This window comes from Mustela lutreola, chromosome 13 (assembly GCF_030435805.1).
Source record: "Mustela lutreola isolate mMusLut2 chromosome 13, mMusLut2.pri, whole genome shotgun sequence".
Lineage (NCBI taxonomy): Eukaryota > Metazoa > Chordata > Mammalia > Carnivora > Mustelidae > Mustela > Mustela lutreola.
This window is the reverse complement of record NC_081302.1, coordinates 76864816-76883875: the sequence shown is the minus strand read 5'-3', so window position 1 is coordinate 76883875 and position 19060 is coordinate 76864816. Positions and strand designations below refer to the sequence as shown.

The following is a 19060-nucleotide window of genomic DNA, read 5'->3' as shown; positions in this document are numbered from 1 at the left end:
GTTCTCAAGTGGACCAGCCATGAGATTTGGATGTTCATGCTCTTGCTTTAGAAAAGCTGTCATTTACCACACGTGTACATGCTTAGACTTCATGTGCATTTTTCACCAGAAAAACCAGGTCAAAGTGTGGGGCCTTTTGAGAAGCTTTTCTAAAACCCCTTTCTTAATCTTGTTAACTCTCTGTAAAAAGGCAGGATGTCAAAACTCAGTTTTTATTGGACATGAGAGACTCTTTCAGCCAAACCACTGGTGTCTGAAAGTAGGTCTTCTCATCACCTTCGGGACTCTCACCCTCCAGGACATTGTGTAGTTGGTCATTGTCTGGTCATGAAAGTTTCAGCTCCTGATGAGTGTTGTATATACTTCGGTATTGAAGTTGGAAGAATGTGTATCACTGTCTTTGTTTCTAGATCACTTTAGAGAAATCCTAAAACTGAACTATGATGAAACATTCTGATTCTGAGCCAAGTAGGAAAATGACTGATTTTTTTAAATAAAAATAAATGATAAGAATGACAGTTTCTGAGCTATCTAGCTTCATTTAGATAGAATTTGTAATAACTAGCATTTGTATAGTGCTATGTGATATATATATATACATTTTTTAAAAAGTACTTTCACGTAAAGAATAGCAGAAAAAGCCAGGATGAATGGAATTCATTTGTCTATCATCTAACTTACTGACTTGTCCTTGTGGTAGTGAAAAAGACCAAAAAGGCCTGAAACAGTAACAGAATTCATATCTCAGGGCCCTGTAGGCATAGATTGGAATGGTTGCTATGAAACCATGGCCGTTCTACCTAATGGTGAGGGGTCAGCCAGCAGAGGGAACTCATTTATCCTCTGGAGTAGTCAGCCTGATACACTGACCTGTCACTTGAAACCCAGCATGTCAGAAAGGCCCGGTCCCACACCAATGGGGGAGAAGTGGTCTCCTCGGCTGTGCAGGGGCTGAGCGTGCGCACACCACTGCTGGTGGCCAGGCCGTGCTGGCGCTCCTTTAGTTCTTATTACCTGGTGTTCCGGGCCAGCTCTGCAGTCAGCTCTTTACCGCTTATGTTTGGAGCATTTTCAGATGAACCAGGAAGAACAATGAATATTTCAGATGAACAGTACACGGGATAATGAAATCTATTTGGGGGTCTGCCTGTATCGAAAGAGTGTCTATCAGTTCAAGGTCACTATTCTGTGGACTCCTGGGGGTCGAGTGTTGTGTGCAGACCGGTATACACAACCAGGTATTGGGAGGGCCACTGCTCTGTGGGTACCGGCAGCTCCTTCCAGCAGGTCGCACAACACACAGGGTAGCAACTCTGCTCTTTCTCAAAAGGGAGGGTCTTTCTCTGCAGTTGGCTGGCGGTGTACTAGACAAAACAGTTTATTTGTTTTGTGTTGTGCTGTTTCGTTGGTTTTTTTGCAGAAGATTCAGAATAACGAAAATAACCTATATCGTCTCTAAAATACCAGGGGACCCTGGGACCCTGCTCTATGCCAGAAGACTATTTAAAAGTCTTTTCTTGTTGGTGAGCTAAGAAAGTAGACCAGATTAAAAGTTCTAGCATTTCATATATCGCTTAGAGCATTGGCTTTATTAAGAAGTCTTTTTAATAGATTAAAAACAGGAAACCTTACCTTAGATGACTGGGTCCAATTTCATCCAAAAATGAAAGATTCTTCAATCTTACAAGGAGATATTTTTTCTGTATCCCTTAGGTGGGGTTTTCTTCTATTTTTAAGTTTTTATTCATTGAGTTCTGATGTCACATCCGCCAACTGACAGTGGCATTTTAACTGAAGCATTTCAGAGTCCCTGGTTTAAAAAAAGTTTAAAAAAAAAAAAAAGCTGTAAGGAGAAAGAAAGAGATGATTTTCATTAGTGTCTTCTAAATTGAGTTCTCTATTTTGTCAATCAATCTCCCTTAAAATGAGTGCATTATAAGTGAAAGAGGAAAAAACAACAAATAACTCCTCACATAGATGAAGAAGAAAGAACGTTTTCTATCTTTCTTTCATTTAAGTGCTGAGATTAGCAGGACTAGATCCCTTGTGTACCACCTTTTTGTAGATACAAACTCTGTAGATACAGATGGATATCCAAATTGAGGACATTGTTGACAGTGCAGAGAGAAAATGCAGGCACAGAACCATTTTATACGACTTTCTGTGGTGTGACTTGTAACCAGGTGTGTTTAGCTCTGTGTGTTTGTGTGTGTGTGTGTGTGTGTGTGTGTGTTCATTTGGGAAAAGAAGACGGGACAGTGTTGGACAAATTCCAGTCTACGTAGGACTGAGTCTGTGCTGGAAAATGGGCTGTCAGAATAATGTGTTCAGAAGGAAATAAAATAGCCCCTTTTTGTTTCCCAGCAGCGATAAGGGTAACTATGGAATGAAGCAAAGGTGAACAGGCTATAAAAGCCGCCCCACTAACTTTTTCTTGACCTTTTGTGTTTGTGATAGTGCCCTTCATAGCTGCCATGATATTGTTTTACGAAGAAGCTACTTGGGAAGTTGGGGCTTTAGTATTGTTGGTGGATATGAAGAGAACCACACCAATCAGCCTTTCTTCATTAAAACCATCGTCTTGGGAACTCCTGCTTATTCTGATGGAAGATTAAACTGAGTCTTGGGAGATCAGATAATGTGATTCATGTTTATTGTGATGGACACGATCTTGACCAGAGGTCAGCTCCAAACCCAATCTTTGTCCTCTCTCATAAATCAAGTCTCCCTGGAACGTGGCTGCATTCTTCTGTTTGCAACCCCTCCGTGGCTGCCTGTGAGCCCCAGTGGCAGTGTTGAGTCACTGTGACAGAGGCTGTGTGGCCCACAGAGACTGAAATACTTGTTTACTAACTGGGCATGTACCAGCCAGATCTCGACTGAAGCATCCCTTTGACCATCTCGCCGCTGATAGCTCTGTTTTGTTACTCTAATGACAGGGACCAGACCAGAGTCATCCAGTTCAACACAAGGAGATGACAGCTGGCTCTGAGCATCCATTCCACACACACCCCTTGAGTCCAGTCCTGTCATTAGATGACTGCTCTATTTTTCCTCTGCAGCACTTATGTCTACCTAACACGATATTTATGCAAACTCCGTGAAAGGGTGGGGGTGGGGGGCCTGTTGCATTTACTGTACATTCCTGGTGGCCGCCGTAACAGTGCCTTGTGTTCAGAGTAAGTCTCAGTAAATATTTGATGAATGGATGTGAGAGCTGCCAGGCACAGTGCTAAGTGCTTGGGATTGTAGTATTGAATCTTAATAGCCCTGTAAGGTAAGTGTTGTCATTGTTATTCCTGTCTGATGCACGAGATAACTAAGTCTTAGAAAGATTAAGAAACTTGCCCACAGTCAAGTAGCTGGAAATGGTTGATGGAGGTTCACACCCAGGACTCTCTCTCCAGAGCCTGGGCTCTTCACCCCTCTGCTGGGCAGAAAGTCCTCAGCCAGCCTCATGCAGCCTCTTTCCTTTATCAAAACTCAGGCCCTCGGAGAAGAAAGAGGTGTTAGATTAAGAGATTCTACAAACTGTGGGGCGCCTGGGTGGATCAGTGGGTTAAAGCCTCTGCCTTCGGCTCAGGTCATGATCCCAGCATCCTGGGATCGAGCCCCGCATCGGGCTCTCTGCTCTGAGGGGAGCCTGCTTCCTCCTCTCTCTCTGCCTGCCTCTCTGTCTACTTGTGATCTCTGTCTATCAAATAAATAAAATCTTTAAAAAAAAAAAAAGATTCTACAAACTGAGAGGAAATGGATTCATGTAGGGTCTTAGAGCTTAGTTTTTTGATGGAAGAGCCAATTCTTAAAAAGTAAATGTTATAAAAATATATGTTTATAAAAAATAAAAAATTAAAAAAAAAAAAAAAAGTAAATGTTGACATCTTCGAGTGCCACATGAATGGAGAGTGTATACTGATCAGAGTGCCATCCAGAGAGTCTCATGAAAAGTTGACCAGGGTCAGTTTGCTCCTTATATTGACAGAGATGGGTGAAAAAATCAGTATTTTAGTTGGAAAGAAGAGGGGGAGAGATGAATTAACCATTCTCTTAGCTAAGTCCCTCAAGCATTCTGGGTCTCAGTTAATTAGTTTATAATTTGCATTCCACCTACTTCCAAAACTGTTGAAGTAGGTAACAATAAAATAGCATATTGCTGTTACAAACTAAAGAGCAAATAATGCTGAAGGATAGAAGGGCCTTCAGATTGATCATGCATCTGCGATAGTCCTGTCAGAGGACAGCAGGCGTCAGCCGCTGAAAGAGGCTCAATGTAATTGAGCCCTCAAATGTACGAGCTCTAAGAATGAGCAAAGAACAGTCAAAATAATAAGCAGCCCCCTCCAAATGCTTTATTTAGTATTCCTTAAAGAAGCAGCACATTTATTCTCATTACATTTTGCTCAAGCTTTCTTGAAAATTATTCTGCTTGCCCTCAAAATCACTGAGCAGTTCTAACTGCTCAACCAGGGGTGGCCCTGATTGCAATGGAAGGCCAGTATAGGGTTAAAAATTGCCCCAGACATCTTGCAAAGCAGAAAACATAGCCTCACCATTGATGGCTAATGGTTAAGTGAAACTATGAATTTCATGCCAAACAGATCTCCCTTAAGATCTCCCTTAGGATAATGTTTTCTAAACCCATGTAAATAGTTAACAGTCCATTTCTGTTTGTCTTTGTCCAGATGTGGAGACATGATTGTAGCGGTCAATGGCCTGTCAACCATGGGCATGAGCCATTCTGCACTAGTGCCCATGTTGAAGGAGCAGCGGAACAAAGTCACTCTGACAGTTATTTGCTGGCCTGGAAGCCTGGTGTAGGTTTTGAAATCAGTTTTGAATCTGACTGTCTTCCTTTTGAAGCTTTGGAAAGAAACTCCTTTTGTTGGATTGTGTTTCCAGTTGGAAGCCACAGGCACAACTGGTATTTGTAGGACCCAAACCACTGAGATTGTCCTGTTGTTATTAGTAGAAGGGTTTTCTTCAAGTTAGGCACGTTTCTTTTAGCTTGGGAACAGTCTTCCACTAAGCCTCGTAAGTTCATATTTTCAAAAATGAGACTCTCCGTTGTCAGAATGGGACCTACTATAACGCAAGAAGTGTGTGCAGATGGCGACTGAGCCAGCTGGATTAGAGAACTTGGGGCAGTCCTTTGTTTCCCCTAACCGAGTCATAGGATGAGTTCCACACCCCAGTGCTGGGGCCGTTGCACTCCGCAGTGGTGGCATTCACTGCCCCTGTTGCAGCCAGTGCCACAAATGGGTATAGACATCTTCCGTGAAGCTAGCAGCCCTTCCCCATTCCCCCTCCCCCCGTCAGTGCCAACATTTCAAAAGTTCTCACTGTTTATAAAACGATTTTTCTGACTTGTTTGACTTCTCATTTAATCTCTTAGTACTCGTAGATGATGAAGACAGAAGTCTGACACTACTAAAGAGCTTTTCAAAAAATAATGTACCATTAATTAGAATACCAGATAATCAAAGATCATGTTTTCCATTGACAAAGGCATTTGGGAGGTAATTATAATTTAGTGCTGGAGATGGTAAAAGTCACACTTATTGCAGAATGCCAAAAGCATTAAAGATTCCGTTCCAAAGGAATGTTTTGTTATGCAGGGAAATTTTGAAGCCGTTTTTGCTAAAATTCATTTTCTAGAGTTTGTATTATACTTATCAGCAGTCTTGGCTGGACGTGCTTTTTTGTGATTTATGCAGTTAAACTAAAGATCAAGCCGTGTTGCTATTCCACACACCTTCAACTATATTGCAGCTCAGTGTAGGAGAAGGTAGACCTTTTGTATTTCATTCCAAGAAGAGCCTTCAGTGTTCTAGAAGTCCTTATTTTTTCCCCATTATTTCTTGTGAACTTAATTATTTCAAGAAAAAGACTGAAGAGTCCTGGATTTTTATCTAAAATAGTAGGTTTTAGATGTTAATATCTTTCAGTCATTTCTTGGTCACTAGGCTATTTCTTATTTTTCTAAATGTTTTTGAAAACTACAACCAGCCCGTTTTGTTAGTCCTTCATTCCACTTGATTGTCCTTTGGAAGAACGCATAAAGAAGCAAGTGAGATCAGAGTTTCCGTACTTTCTTAATATTATGCATACTTGAAAAGAGTTCACTTAGAAACCTAGTTCAGAATCTGAGCTCATTTACAAGTGACCTCTGTCGTAAATGGTATTGATTATCACAGAATGTATTTCAAAAATACTACAGTATATTATGAAGCATGACCACTTTGTTTTCAAACTAGCAATTGCATTGCTAGGATTTACTGTGTCTCTAGCATGTCACCGATTATTCCTATTAGTTTTTTAGTGAGTTTGTTTTAAACTATCACTTGTGAATAAGAAATAGCAACAGTAATTGCTACTGATTTGTTCAACCCTTTAGCTACACTGTATGGTCAACATATAACCGAGATACAGTGGGATGCCCCATACAGTATATTACTGTTATGTGATGATTGGCTTTTGAAGCAATTTGGTATTGAAATGCTTTGATATTCTAATTGACACGGAACAAGTTTGTTTGTTTGTTTGTTTGTTTGTTTTCCTGCTCCCCAAATAGAATTTTATATCCTACTTTGCTATTTTTTTAAACATTTTGTAAGAATGTGTCATTTCTTGGGGTGTGGCCATCCACCGACAAATATCCTAATGGCTACTTTGTTATATGTAAAATACTTACATTGAACCTGGGGATATAATTAGTATTTTGAAGAAGACACTTTTTTTTGACATTATTTTTATCATGGAAATCTCAGACTCAGCTTCAACTCATTTGGTTTTATTATAAAACATGATAGTTTTTGGTCAGAATGATATTTGATGATGGAAACTTGTTCATAATTTATTGTTACTGTTGAAATATTTGAATTTTCTCATCTTAAGCATAAATAGTTCAAATATTTTGATTTGTTCTGTGCCTTCAGTTTACATTATTCCAGGATTTTTCAAATGTGTTTTAATAATGGTGTGATTATTTAGGATGGAAATAAAAGTCATCCTTTCCATACTAGTGGCACCATCTCTTTCTTGAGCAGCAGACATTGACTCTGTACGCAATCTTTGTTCATGGCCCCGCTGTCCCCAGTACGGTGTCCCAAGCTTCACACCCCAGAATCACAAGTTCGTCTTCTGATCCTTCCTCCTGTAGGCACAACACATGTGACCTCTGCTGATTATTGGAAATTTTGCCCACACACTGCCTCTAGACCATGTTGTTCAATATGTGGGGTCACTGAATACTGGAAATGCCACCAAGCCACGTGTCAAAGTGCTAATATCTTGGGTATATGGGCTGATATAAAGTAGAGTTGTTGGGTTTTATGTTGTGTGTGTGTTTTTGTGTGTGTGTGTGGATTTCCTGCCAGTCTTTTTCTATGCCTATTTTCCAGTTTTATTGAGAAATAATTGACACACATCACTATAAGTGTGAGGCATACAGCATGATGGTCTGATTTATACACATTGTGAAATGGTCACCACAGGACGTTCGGCTAACATCCACCTTCTCACGCAGACATGGTAAAAAGAAAGGAAAAAAGAAATGTCTCCTTGTGACGAGCCCTCTTCAGAGCTTCACGCGCACAGCACTGAGCAGGCCAGGCAGGCCTGACCTTGTGCTGCCTGGTCCTCCGAGGGCTTTGGTTATTCTCTGCTTCAAAGAAAATAATTTTTTTTTCAAAGTAGAATCTAATTTTATTTTAATTTTTTAAAAAATTTTTATAAACATATAATGTATTTTTATCCCCAGGGGTACAAGTCTGTGAATCGCCAGGTTTACACACTTCACAGCACTCACCATAGCACATACCCTCCCCAATGTCCATAACCCCACCCCCTCTCCCAGCTCCTGGCTCCTCAGCAACCCTCAGTTTGTTTTGTGAGATTAAGAGTCACTTGTGGTTTGTCTCCCTCCTGATCCCATCTTGTAAAGAAAACAAATTTTAATTGAAGAAAGATGTTCCTGATTTCCTAGCAAATTTAAGTTCCGACCAAGGCCTATATGGTCCAATCCCTCAGCCATCTTCTGGGTGGCTCCAGGGTGCCATCTGCCTCCTGTGTCTCCAGCGGGCTACCCACACACTCAGGTCTTTCCACACACGCGCCTGTCGTAGCCCTTCAGTGCGTGGCCCTTGTGCCTCATATTGGGAGGCATAGCTGGAGCGCCGCCCTGCCAGCTTTCTCCGGCCCGGCCTGTCCGTACTCCACACTTTGGAGAGAATCACCCTCCCTGTGAGGGTGGAGCTCTGCAGGCCTCATTTACCTTTACATGGCTTTGACCTAAGCACCCTCAGCGCCGTAAGTCCCGTCAGATGCCACCTTGCAATTCTGAGGGCTGCGCAGGCCCCAGCGCTGCGGCTCCTGCAGTCCGCAGGACTCACTTCTGCACCCGGACTTCTGAGTTTTCTCATGTGCTTACCTACCTCCACTCTTTCTCTGTGTGAACTCATTCTTTTTAAAGATTTTTTTATTATTATTTGAGAGAGAACACAAGGGAGGAGTAGAAACAGACTCCCCACTGAGCAGAGGGCCCAATGTGGGACTTGATCCGAGGACCCTGAGCTCATGACCCAAACCAAGGCAGCCGCTCACCCAGGTGCCCCTCAGTCTGAATTCCGTTCGGCAAATTTCCTAAACCCTAACTTTGGTCATTGTTCTGTTCATTTCCCTGTTTAGGGATCTTGGGGTTGCAGAAAAGCCCCTTCATGATCTGTCCCCCTGCCCAGTCCCCCTTCCTGCCCACCACTCCCCTCGCTTCTTCCCACTGCTTGCCTCATTTAAGAACCGCCATCACACCTGTGCCTACTCAGGCTGACTTGGCTTAAGTGGAATTACCTCTTTTGGGGAGGGAAATCTTTACAAACCTCCTGGGGCTAGCCACTTTTTTTTTTCTTTCTTTTAAAAGTTTTTGTTAGGGGCACCTGGGTGGCTCAGAGGATTAAGGCCTCTGCCTTTGGCTCAGGTCATGATCCCAGCTTCCTGGGATGCCCCACATTAGGCTCTTTGCTCAGCAGGGAGCCTGCTTCCCTTCCTCTCTCTGCCTGCCTCTCTGCCTACTTGTGATCTCTGTCTGTCAAATAAATAAAATCTTTAAATAAATAAATAAAAGGTTTTGTTAAACTATACTTTTATGGTCATGGATGTGTACTAGGAAGAAGAAAAACTTGCTAGGAAGGTGCAAGTTTAAAATTGGACATTTGGGGCACCTGGATGACTCAGTCATTACGTGTCTACCTTTGGCTCAGATCATGATCCCCAGTGTCCTGGGATTGAGCCCCTAGTCGAGTCGGGCTCCTTGCTCAGTGAGGAGTCTGCTTCTCCCTCTCACACTCCCCCCGCTAGTGTTCCTTCCCTCTCTCACTGTATTTCTCTCTGCCAAATAAATAAATATTTTTAAAAATAAATAAAATAAAGCCGAACATTAAATATCAGATTCTCTACCTTCTGAAGAGCCTGGGCATTCCAGAGGGAGAATGTCAGCCTGGTGTCCCTTGTGTGTCTGTCCCAGAATCCCCTCCAGGCTGCCACATTACATCTCATTATGCCTCCTTGGGCTCCTCTTGCTGGGGCCATTTTCTCAGACTTCCCTTGCTTAGGAGGACCTTGACAATGGCGAGCACTGGTCGGGGGTGTTGTAGGATGTCCTCTATTGGAATCTGTCTGCTTTTCCCCCCTCTTAATTAGATCTTAATTAGACTGGGGTGATGAGTTTGCAGGTCGAGTGCCATTGTCCACATGTGACAGCGAGGCTGCCTACTGTCAGCACGACCTGTGGCTGTTGGCGTTGACCTTGTCCACCTGGCCTGATAGAGTATGTGTCACGTTTCTCCACAGTAAACTTGCTTGCTCTTCCCTCTATGCTATCGCCCCAGATGGAAGTCACTGTGCACAGCCTGCATAGGTGTGGGGAATTACACGCTCCATTCATTCTGGAGCCGGTCAGCGAAACGAAGAGTTCTCTGGTGCTGCCTTAGGGAGGCCTTGTGGGTGGAAAGAAGGAAATCCAGAGAATTTAGAGGGTTTGTTCTCTCAAGATACTGTGCCATGTGAGTAGGTTGGATTCCTCACACTCCAAACTAGCTACAGCCCTTTCTCACGAAAAAGACAATGAGATCTGCAGATGCTATTCTGTATGTAACTTCCAGACTTGGTTTCTATTCTTCTGTACAGTGAAATGGGCTGTGGCTTTATGATTCCTCAAGTGTGTGAAGCCTGAGCTAAGTGAAACGTTTAAATTTGAAGTTAACAAACCTACATTTCATCTGCTAAGGGCACTCCAGGCTGTTAATCCTGCTTAAAGCACCCACGTGATAGTACACCAAAGTCCCATGAATTCAGACCTAACTAATTGGGAATTTGAAAGCTTAAACGGAGTTGCAATTACCTTGGCATTGTATATAAGGAAGGAGTATTTTAAATCAACATTTAAAAAGTGAGAGTAGGGTGGGGCACCTAGGTGGCTCAGTGGGTGGAGCCTCTGCCTTCAGCTCAGGTCAAAATCTCAGGGTCCACATGGGCTCTCTGCTCAGAGGGGAGCCTGCTTTCCCCTCTCTCTCTCTCTGTCTGCCCCTCTGCCTACTTGTGATCCCGCTCTCTTTGCCAAAAAAAAGAAAAGAAAGAAAGAAAGAAAGAAAAGAAAGAGTAGGGTATTAAACCTGCATCTGAAGTATACAGTTTCCAAGTTGCCTTAAATACTTTTGGAGCCCTCAGACCCATTCATTCTAGTGATCCGTAGTTCTCTCTCCCATGTGGCCATTTAAATTGGAGTCCACCTAGTGTCTACTGTGTGTGGGACACCCAGGCTCTGAATCACCTCTTTATAACGCCTGATTTCATCTTCGTAATTGATGCCTTCTTCCATTGGTCCATATCCAGTGATAAAACCCTGCAGCTTAGCCGCCCAGAAACTAGCAAGGAAGTCATGAAGCGAGCTCCTTCTCTGAAATCTCTCTCCCCTGCCTGCTGGAGGAAAGGTTTCAACTCCTCGGGGTCCTTATTAGAAAGCCCTTGCCATTTTACAGTGTAAATCTACTCCCTTGAACTATGCTAGCAATTAATTTCTATGGCAACACAACAGCTCTTTAGAAGTAAACTTGAACTCGTAGGCGCAGTGCCTACTAGCTGGAAAGTACCCAACGTAAGAGGTGCTGAAATGAAACACAAGGGAGTAAAAGACAAGCCGTGGAAGACTAGCACCTCCCTGCACACAGCAGAAGGCATGCCTCCAGCCAGGAGAAGCGTGGCTGCATGCAGGGCTCTCAGAGATTTGTCGGAACTGTAGTCACTCACTGCACATCATGCTTTGAAGTTGGGCTGTTTTGCAAACTACTTCCAGTCCCTGCCTTGTTCCTCAAAAGTTCTCAGTTTTAAGGATGAATTCAGCAAGGACCCTTCTTGAATTTCCCCAAACTAACCAGTCGTTGAAGAGAGGTCATGCTGGAAACATCGACCGCTTAGACTCTGACATAGAAAGACAGCTTTTAAAAATAAAGGATATCTGAGGCGCCTGGGTGGCTTAGTGGGTTAAAGCCTCTGTCTTCAGCTCAGGTCATGATCCCAGGGATCTGGGATTGAACCCCACTTCGGGCTTTCTGCTCAGCAGGGAGCATGCTTCCTCTTCTCTCTCTCTCTCTGCCTACTTGTGATTTCTGTCAAATAAATAAATAAAAATCTTAAAAAACAAATAATTAAAATTAAATAAATAAAATTTTTAAATAATAAATAAATAAATAGATAGAAAGATAGATAAAGGACATCCTTACTGCACCAATATTTTATTAGGAAGTCTGTATCACCCACAGCTCTGCAAGAATGTCCAAGGTCCCAGGAAGTGTTGAGTCCCATACTCATGCCTGAGACCCTCCCAGGGAAGCGACACCCCAGAGTACTTTTGCAGAGCTGCCCCCTCCCTTCTGTGCCCCTTTCCCTCCTCGATGGTCGAAGCAAGCCTCTGGCTATGGCTTGTCCTCTGGGGACCCCCGGGATCCTGAGATCATGCTGTCACACCTGGGATATCGCCCCACTTCACCGCTTGAACACTTGTAAGCCAGGAATGTCCCCCACAGGGGTAGACCCCTAAGTCTTTCAATCATGCACCTGGTTGTCCATAGAAACTTTGCAGTAGGCTCCTTCAGGCAGGTGCCTCCCCTCAGCTGTTTCCACAGCCAGATCACCCGCACAACTGGTTCCCACCCAGGCCCCTTGGCCTCTGGAGCTGCCGCAGGCACCACAGTGGGAGCTGGAGGTAACTCTTGAGGTGGTTCAGCATCTTCTTCTGGGGCTGGGGCTGTCGGTCCAAGAAGAGAAAGTATCAACCCCATGATTGACTTTTGCATCGCTCCTAAATCAAGGAAAATTTCCCCACCGTTCAATGTTCTCTGAGTCCAGGAAGCAATCCCTAGAGGGTCTCCCCTGATAGCAGGTCATGGGCACAGGGATCTAAGGCTACTCCTTACTCCCGGCCCACCAGATGACGGAGGCCAGCTCTGGGCGGCCTCCGCTGTTCCCTGCACAGGTCTATATCAGCCACCCTCTGTCCTCCTCAGATCAGCATCTCTCTGGTTCTCCTCCCTCTACCCCTCCCCCTGCTTGTGCTCTTTTCCCTCTAATAAAGAAATAAAATTCTAAAACAATACATAAAAGATTGAGTGTCAAAGTGTACCTTGAGGCCTGGCCGGAAACACCCTTCTGTATGTATTTTCTTGTCATCTTTCCTCTTGTGCTGATGGCATCAGAGGTGCATGTCATCCCAGGGAGGGAGAAGGCCGATGGTGGAGGGACTCTGGGTCCTCAATGACCACATATAGGATTTCAGTCTCTAATCTGAAGAACCACTCAGCACTGTCATGGGGCGAGGGGGGGGGTGGACTCTGTGGTGACAGGCTACCAAAATCTGGGGAGTTACTTGGTCATTCAGCGTAATGTAATATACCTCCGTACAGCATGTGGAAATGACCAAGTTCACTTCAATAGTGATCAGCCTAAAACCTTTAAAGAGGATCAAAGGGGCACCTGGCTTCCTCAGGCACTAGGATCCTTGATCTCAGGGTTATAAGTTCGAGGCCCACATCAGGCACAGTTAACTTAAAAAACAAAACAAAAGGCTTACACAGGACCAAAATCAGTGAGGCTCAAACAACGGAGCTGGTCTGTGCTGGGACGGATCCTGTCTCCCGTTCATTCAGCCACTGGGCACTGCGCACTCAGATGGTGCCAGGGCTTATCAGCCCAGCGGGTTCTCCTCATGAGAGCTCAGGGTCTAGAGGAGAAGATGGACAAACGAGAAACCAAAATGTGAACGGGAAAAGCGATTGCTCCACAGCAAAAGAGCAAGGGACACAACTAAGGCCGAACTCCACCCGGTGAGGGGTATGACAAGGCTGTGCTGAGATGACACGGAGAATTCCTGCGGGAGGAAAAGAAGGAGACAGCCCTGCACAAATGCGAGTGCATTCCACCTAGCGGAGGGCACCATGGAGCAGAGGACTGGAGGTTAGAAAGGGGGCCAGGGTGGCCAGAGAAGCTGAGGAAGGACCAGAGTGGGAGGGGAGGAGGGCCAAGGCCCAGGAAGTTGGTCAGTATCAGTGCCCTTCTCCCAGGGCTGTGTGACCGCACTTCCCCACACTCAGTGGCTGAACCCACAAACGCTGCCTCGTGGTCTCAAGGGATCAGGAATCCAGCAGTGCTCCACTGGGGGCTCCTTCCAGAGTCTCTCCTTACGCTGGGCTGCTGACAACACCAAGGGACAACCTGCCTCACCGAGAACCTGAGCGCACTCAGGGTCATGTGCCAGATACAGACCATCTCAAAGACCTGACTTCTGTCTGCTGTGGGCCCACAGGGCTGGGCCACGTGCCTATGTCTGGGTCATGGTTCAACCTAGGGGCTTGTGCTCCAGTATGAAGATTGGAGAGAGAACATGGATCCTACTCAACATGGGGCTGGGCAGTGAGTTTTGGAACGAAATCTCAGAAGGGCCTTTGGGTCACGTTGCCACGTTGTATGACATGGAAGTGAATCACCAAGTCCGGACTACAGTCTGGGGAGCGGGTCACAAAAACATGTCTACAGAGGAGTTGGGGAACCAATGGAGCCCCCGAAGGGAGACTGTGAAGATCCCTGCAGGGTCCGGGCCTTGCCCAGAATCAGACTGGTAGGGAGGCTTAGAAGGCATGAACCCAGCTCTTTGAGTGTCCTCAAAGTTGGGGTCCTGCATGCACCTAGCCATTCACTGGGGGCTCTGGAAAAGGTTGTCTAGAAGGAAGGGGCTGTCGACCTGGAAATGTTATGGGGCTGAGGGTGATCATTGATATCCTAGATAGGACACATCTCCCCAGGTTCTTGTCTGAGGAGGATACCAGCTCATGGCGACCCACTGCATGGACCCCTACCTGCATCACACCCTTTGGAAAGGAGGGAACGGCCTGCATCCCAGGACAGGCGGTCTCTAGGGGTAAGGGTACATTCTGACCATCAAGGGCCAACTCCAGTCCCTTCTTTAGGGTTTGCATTGAAAATTCAAAGCCTAAGATCGTGGGAAGGTATTACCCAGCCCTCTGTAGGTGAAGCTGTCCTCTTCTGGGAATCCAGAATGTGAGCACCGATGAACACATGTGTGCACACAGGAGCGAGTGTGCTTGTGCACACAAATACACACACCCCAGGAGGGACTGTGGGGTGGGATCCCATTAGTAGCAGATTCCAAGAAGTTGATAGGATGGAGGAAATTGGGTGGGAGGTATTTCCTACCTGTGACAGCACTCCTCTAACATCATAGCTATTATCCAACCTATGCCTGTGGACATCTGATAGAAAGACATGCTGGAATCCTCCATATTTTGCAGAGAAGCCCATCCCTGTCAGGTACAATGGCTTATCTAGGGTCAAAACCAGGTAAGAATCGAGAGTTGTGTCTGAAACCAGGTGTGTTTGCAAGCTGGGGCCCTGGCTGCTCCCAGACCTTCCCTGGGGGCCTTTGGAGAGGGGTGTGTTGGGGTCACTGTGTACAGATATGATGTGGCCTTGCATGCAGAAGGGGGATGAGGAGATGGCATAACGGAGCACTGATCATGTAGGGGTCCAACCAGGAGTGGGTCCCGGTAGGGGATCTCAGGCAGTGATGTCACTTCCTTGACCGCCTGCCCCCAGAACTTGGAACCCCTGCAACTAGGCACCCACATTCTATTCCGGTAGCAGGGTTACTGGGCTCAGGACATCTGACACAAAAAGATGTTTTCCTCTTGTGTGCCGAGTTTCCGGGGCTCTGGGTATCAGAAACCCCAGGAAAATGGCTTGTTCCCATGCTGTAGACATTGGCTGAAACCACCCCCCCGATGCCTCAACACATTTCGAGGGAGACGCCATAAGGTACTTACTACTGAGGAGACTAGGCGATGCTCACCCCTCTGAACTGTCCTAGGGAAGCCCCATCCCTTCCTCTGGAGTTTGAGGGGAGGAGGGATATGTGGGGGTTCCCGCCCATGGGCTGGAGGAGGGTGAGCACAGTGGATACCCTGGTGATCCCTTCTCGTTCACACCAATGTCAGGGTGGGCAGGGTGCACAGGGGATTCCTGAGGTGACTCTGAGCTGTGCCAGAGCACATCCGAGGCCCTGAAGCTGGGCCACGTTTCTCTCCTTGGGGGAGGGCTCTGCCACCTGGGCTGTGGTGTGTCTGGAATGGAGCGCCCGGGGTCTGAAGACTAACAAAAGCCTCCAGACAGGGCTCTAAGTTCTCCTGCCTGCCTGCCGGGCACTGTCTTGACAGAACGCTCCAGAGGACATGGTGCAGGAGGTGACCGAGGAGATTGCCTGCTCTCCTTCCTCCAAGGACAAGAAGCCGCACAGGGCCAACAGAGTCTGGCGCTGGCTCAGGGTGAGTGCAGGTGCTGGGGAGACCCGACCCCTGGGGCGCCCATGCAGCACCAAGGGCCCCACTTCCTAGAAGCCAGCCTGGCCTCCTAGAGTCCTGTACTCCCGTGAATCTGCATCCCATCTCTTCCCCAAACTGGCCCTCATGGTCCTGCCCATGCATTGGATAGAAGCAGAGCCACTGTCCACATACTTATAGGAGTATCATTAAAGAGACTTTAGACCACGGATCATCCCACTGATCTAGACTCCTTTTGCCCTGGCCTAGGCATTTTCCTAACTCGTGCTCCCAGGTGTCCCCATTGGCCCAACAGTCCTTCCTCAAGTTCTTCAAGTCTTGCAAATCATCATTTGCAAGAGTGAGTTGGGAAACTCTGATCCAAAGGGACATGGGGCCCATGGTACTCTGTTTCTTGCTCTGCGCTTTGGTTTTGATGGAACACATGGATGGGGCCCTCCCAGGGACAGGAACAGGGCCCTCACTGCACTGCACTGAACGGCAGTCCAGAAGGCCAGTCATTGATCACAGCCATGGAGCCCTTTACTGGGGCAGGACTGGATGTAATCCCTTTCTGTGACCAAGGCACAGTGCTGCACCCTACAGCCTCCGTGCCCTCCAATCCTAAGCCCTCTCGCCTAAAACATCTCTGTGTTCTCATCTCAAGATATTTTGGGTGCCTGGGTGGCTCAGGGGGTTCAACCTCTGCCTGCAGTTCAGGTCGTGGTCTCAGGGTCCTAGGATCGAGGCACACGTCAGGAGTCTCTGCTCAGTGGGGAGCCTGCTTTCCCCTCTCTGTCTGGCTGCCTCTCTGCCTACTTGTGACCTCTCTCTGTGTCAAATAAATAAATAAAATGTCTTTTGAAAAAAATAAAAAGAATGGGCTATGTCATCAGAAATCATAGGATCCATGCCACTCATGCAGGGACATGCTATCGATACTCTACTCACAAAGGGCCCTGAGATACTAGCAAGTTCAGACATCATTTCTTTCAATTCTTTGTATGGATACCAAGAACATTTTCTCTTTACCTTAAAGGTTTCTTAACTGATTGGCTGATTGATGGATTGAGAGAGAGGCAAGGGGAGAGTGGGGAGAAGCAGAGGGAGAGACAGAATCCTCAAGCAGACACTGCCCTATGGACACAGCCAGTTCTATGAGGAACAAAGCCTCAGGACACGGAGACCATGACCTGAAGCAAAACCAAGAGCCTTAGGCTGAACCCAATGAGACACTGAGTCACCCGATTCTTTTTCGGACTCTGGGCTCTCTTGTCCCACCTCTTGCAGAAGTCCCTGAGATCTGGGGGCTCATTCTGCCCTCCAAGCCCCAACCCTCCTGGTGGCCACAGCACTGACTCATGTCTCCTCTGATTCACCTCAGGGGGAAAATGGCTCAACCAGGAAGAGGACGAGGACCTCACTGCTGATGGCGGAGCGGGCCGACAAGCTGGAGGCCGCCATTGATCACCTGGTGCCTGCCGTCCTCAGACAAGATCTACACTGTGTCCACACCTTTCTGGACACATACGACACCTTTGCCAGCACCGAGGAGGTGCTGGACCAACTATGTGCAAGGTGAGCACCCTCCCCTGCCCCTAACTGTCCCTTGGGAATAGGCCAATGCCTGGTTGTGAGACTTTGGCAGGTCCCCATGCTTCCCCAAACTTCCCCTTGCTCCTAACTGGGGCAGAGGTATTATAGGGACTCAGTGGCAGGTGTCTGAAAGGATACCTGGCAGCCTGCGCCGGTGGAAAAGTCTGCTGTTGGGCCTGTGGGCATGCTCTTTGAACATTCCCGTGCCCCTCATGATGAAGCCTCTGCCTAATCCCTGACTCTCACTGTGATCTTGAGCTGGGCTCCTTTGCCATTGAAAGGGAGATCTGAGACTCCTTCTGGGGTCTGTGTCTGGCTGAATCCAGAGCAAGCATCCCTGGGGGTGAGCAGGGCCAGGCCCGCTCAGATGTCGGTGATGGGCTGGTTGGGGCCCTTTCATTCAGCAAGCATTCAGGAAGCCCCAGTAGGTGGAGGCGATTGTCTCGGAGCTGAATGGGATCCCTGCACAGAACAGACAGCACCCCAGGGCTGCAGGCTAGTCGAGGGTCAGATGGTGAGAGCCAACATCCACAGACATCTCATATGATGCCCCCTGGCCTCCTCTAGATTCGGATGCTATTACTCCACGTATGAAGAGGTCAAGAGATCCCAGGAGCAGCGCGACATGTGAGTAAGCTTTGGCTGCTCCAGGAGGGCCTTCCCTCTCCAGCAGGGCAGTAAGGGTCCTGTGAGTTCGAGGGGCTGCTGGACCTTCACGCACACCTCTGTGATTCCTGCTTTAGAGTAAACGTCTGAGAGCTTCTACTGGAAACTGGGAAGGTGCCCTGGGGAGCTAGGGTAGGTGTGTGAGCACTGTGGGAGAGCAGAGGGGATTGGAGGACAGCTTCAACCCCTGAGAGGGTCATGCTCCATCCCTGCCCCCTCCCAGCCCTCTCTCTGCCCCAATTCTGGGACCCAGAACACAGGATTTAGGAAGCATCGCACAGCAGTCTGTTGGCACCTGCATGCTGGGTGCTCAGAGGGGGCTCAGGGAGAGTGGTGACCCAGTAGAGCCCAGGGAGCAGCAGGCATCCCACACCCTGTGGGAGGTGAGTGTCAGTGGAAACAGACCCACTCTCATGGCACCTAGTGACTGGGCAGAGGAGGTAACGGTGGAGGTATGGGGAGGGTCCTGGGAAGGCCTGGCTAGAGACAGAGTCCCTTTGTTCCCTCCTCGGTTGGATCTTCAAGGAGCAGAGGCGAGTGCAGTGAGGGTAATTAAGAGGCCAGACACCACCCCTCCCTTGGCACATGCAGTTGAATTGAAGTGGATCGTGGGCAAGGAGAGAGACTGAAGAGTGTGTCCAGCTCCCCTAAGAAGTCCAGAAATGCTCACCCCATTGATCACAGACTCCCACTCCTAGCAGCTTTTAGCCAGCCTGCCGTGTGGGAGCAGGCCTGTCTCAGGCACGACTGCCAGGTCGCAGGTGGACAAGGAGTCCGACTGGTCTCGGACAGGAGCTGGAAGCCCAGGGGCCCAGGTTCCCACAGGGGTTCCCTGGGATATTGGTTTGGATGCATACCCTGTCCTCTGACTTCTCTGTCTCCATGTCTGTCCCCAGGGCCATCTATGCCATCCTAAACACCTG

General features: G+C 47.3%; 2 protein-coding genes across 2 annotated transcripts in view; both read left to right on the top strand.

The window, feature by feature from the left end:
* The window catches only part of LOC131814096 (ligand of Numb protein X 2-like), a 51935-nt gene extending 44973 nt beyond the window's left edge, over positions 1–6962 (top strand). Inside the window, 2 exon segments of the mRNA XM_059144787.1 lie at positions 2458–2616; positions 4683–6962. Of these exon segments, the coding sequence (XP_059000770.1) occupies positions 2458–2616; positions 4683–4818 (295 nt within the window). The 3' untranslated portion in view covers positions 4819–6962.
* An 8807-nt stretch (positions 6963–15769) lies between these two features.
* On the top strand, positions 15770–17468 carry LOC131814095 (ral guanine nucleotide dissociation stimulator-like). The gene is made up of 2 exons (XM_059144786.1): positions 15770–15881; positions 17260–17468. The coding sequence occupies exons 1-2, from the start codon at positions 15789–15791 to the stop codon at positions 17455–17457; spliced, it is 291 nt and encodes a 96-aa protein (XP_059000769.1). The 5' UTR covers positions 15770–15788; the 3' UTR covers positions 17458–17468.
* Positions 17469–19060: the final 1592 nt, after the last annotated feature.

Excerpts from the sequence above, each read along its gene's own strand:
- LOC131814095 (XM_059144786.1), top strand. The coding sequence starts at position 15,789 with ATGGTGCAGGAGGTGACCGAGGAGATTGCCTGCTCTCCTTCCTCCAAG. Across the intron at positions 15,882-17,259 it reads GAGTCTGGCGCTGGCTCAGG|GGGGAAAATGGCTCAACCAG; the intron begins GTGAGTGCAGGT and ends GATTCACCTCAG.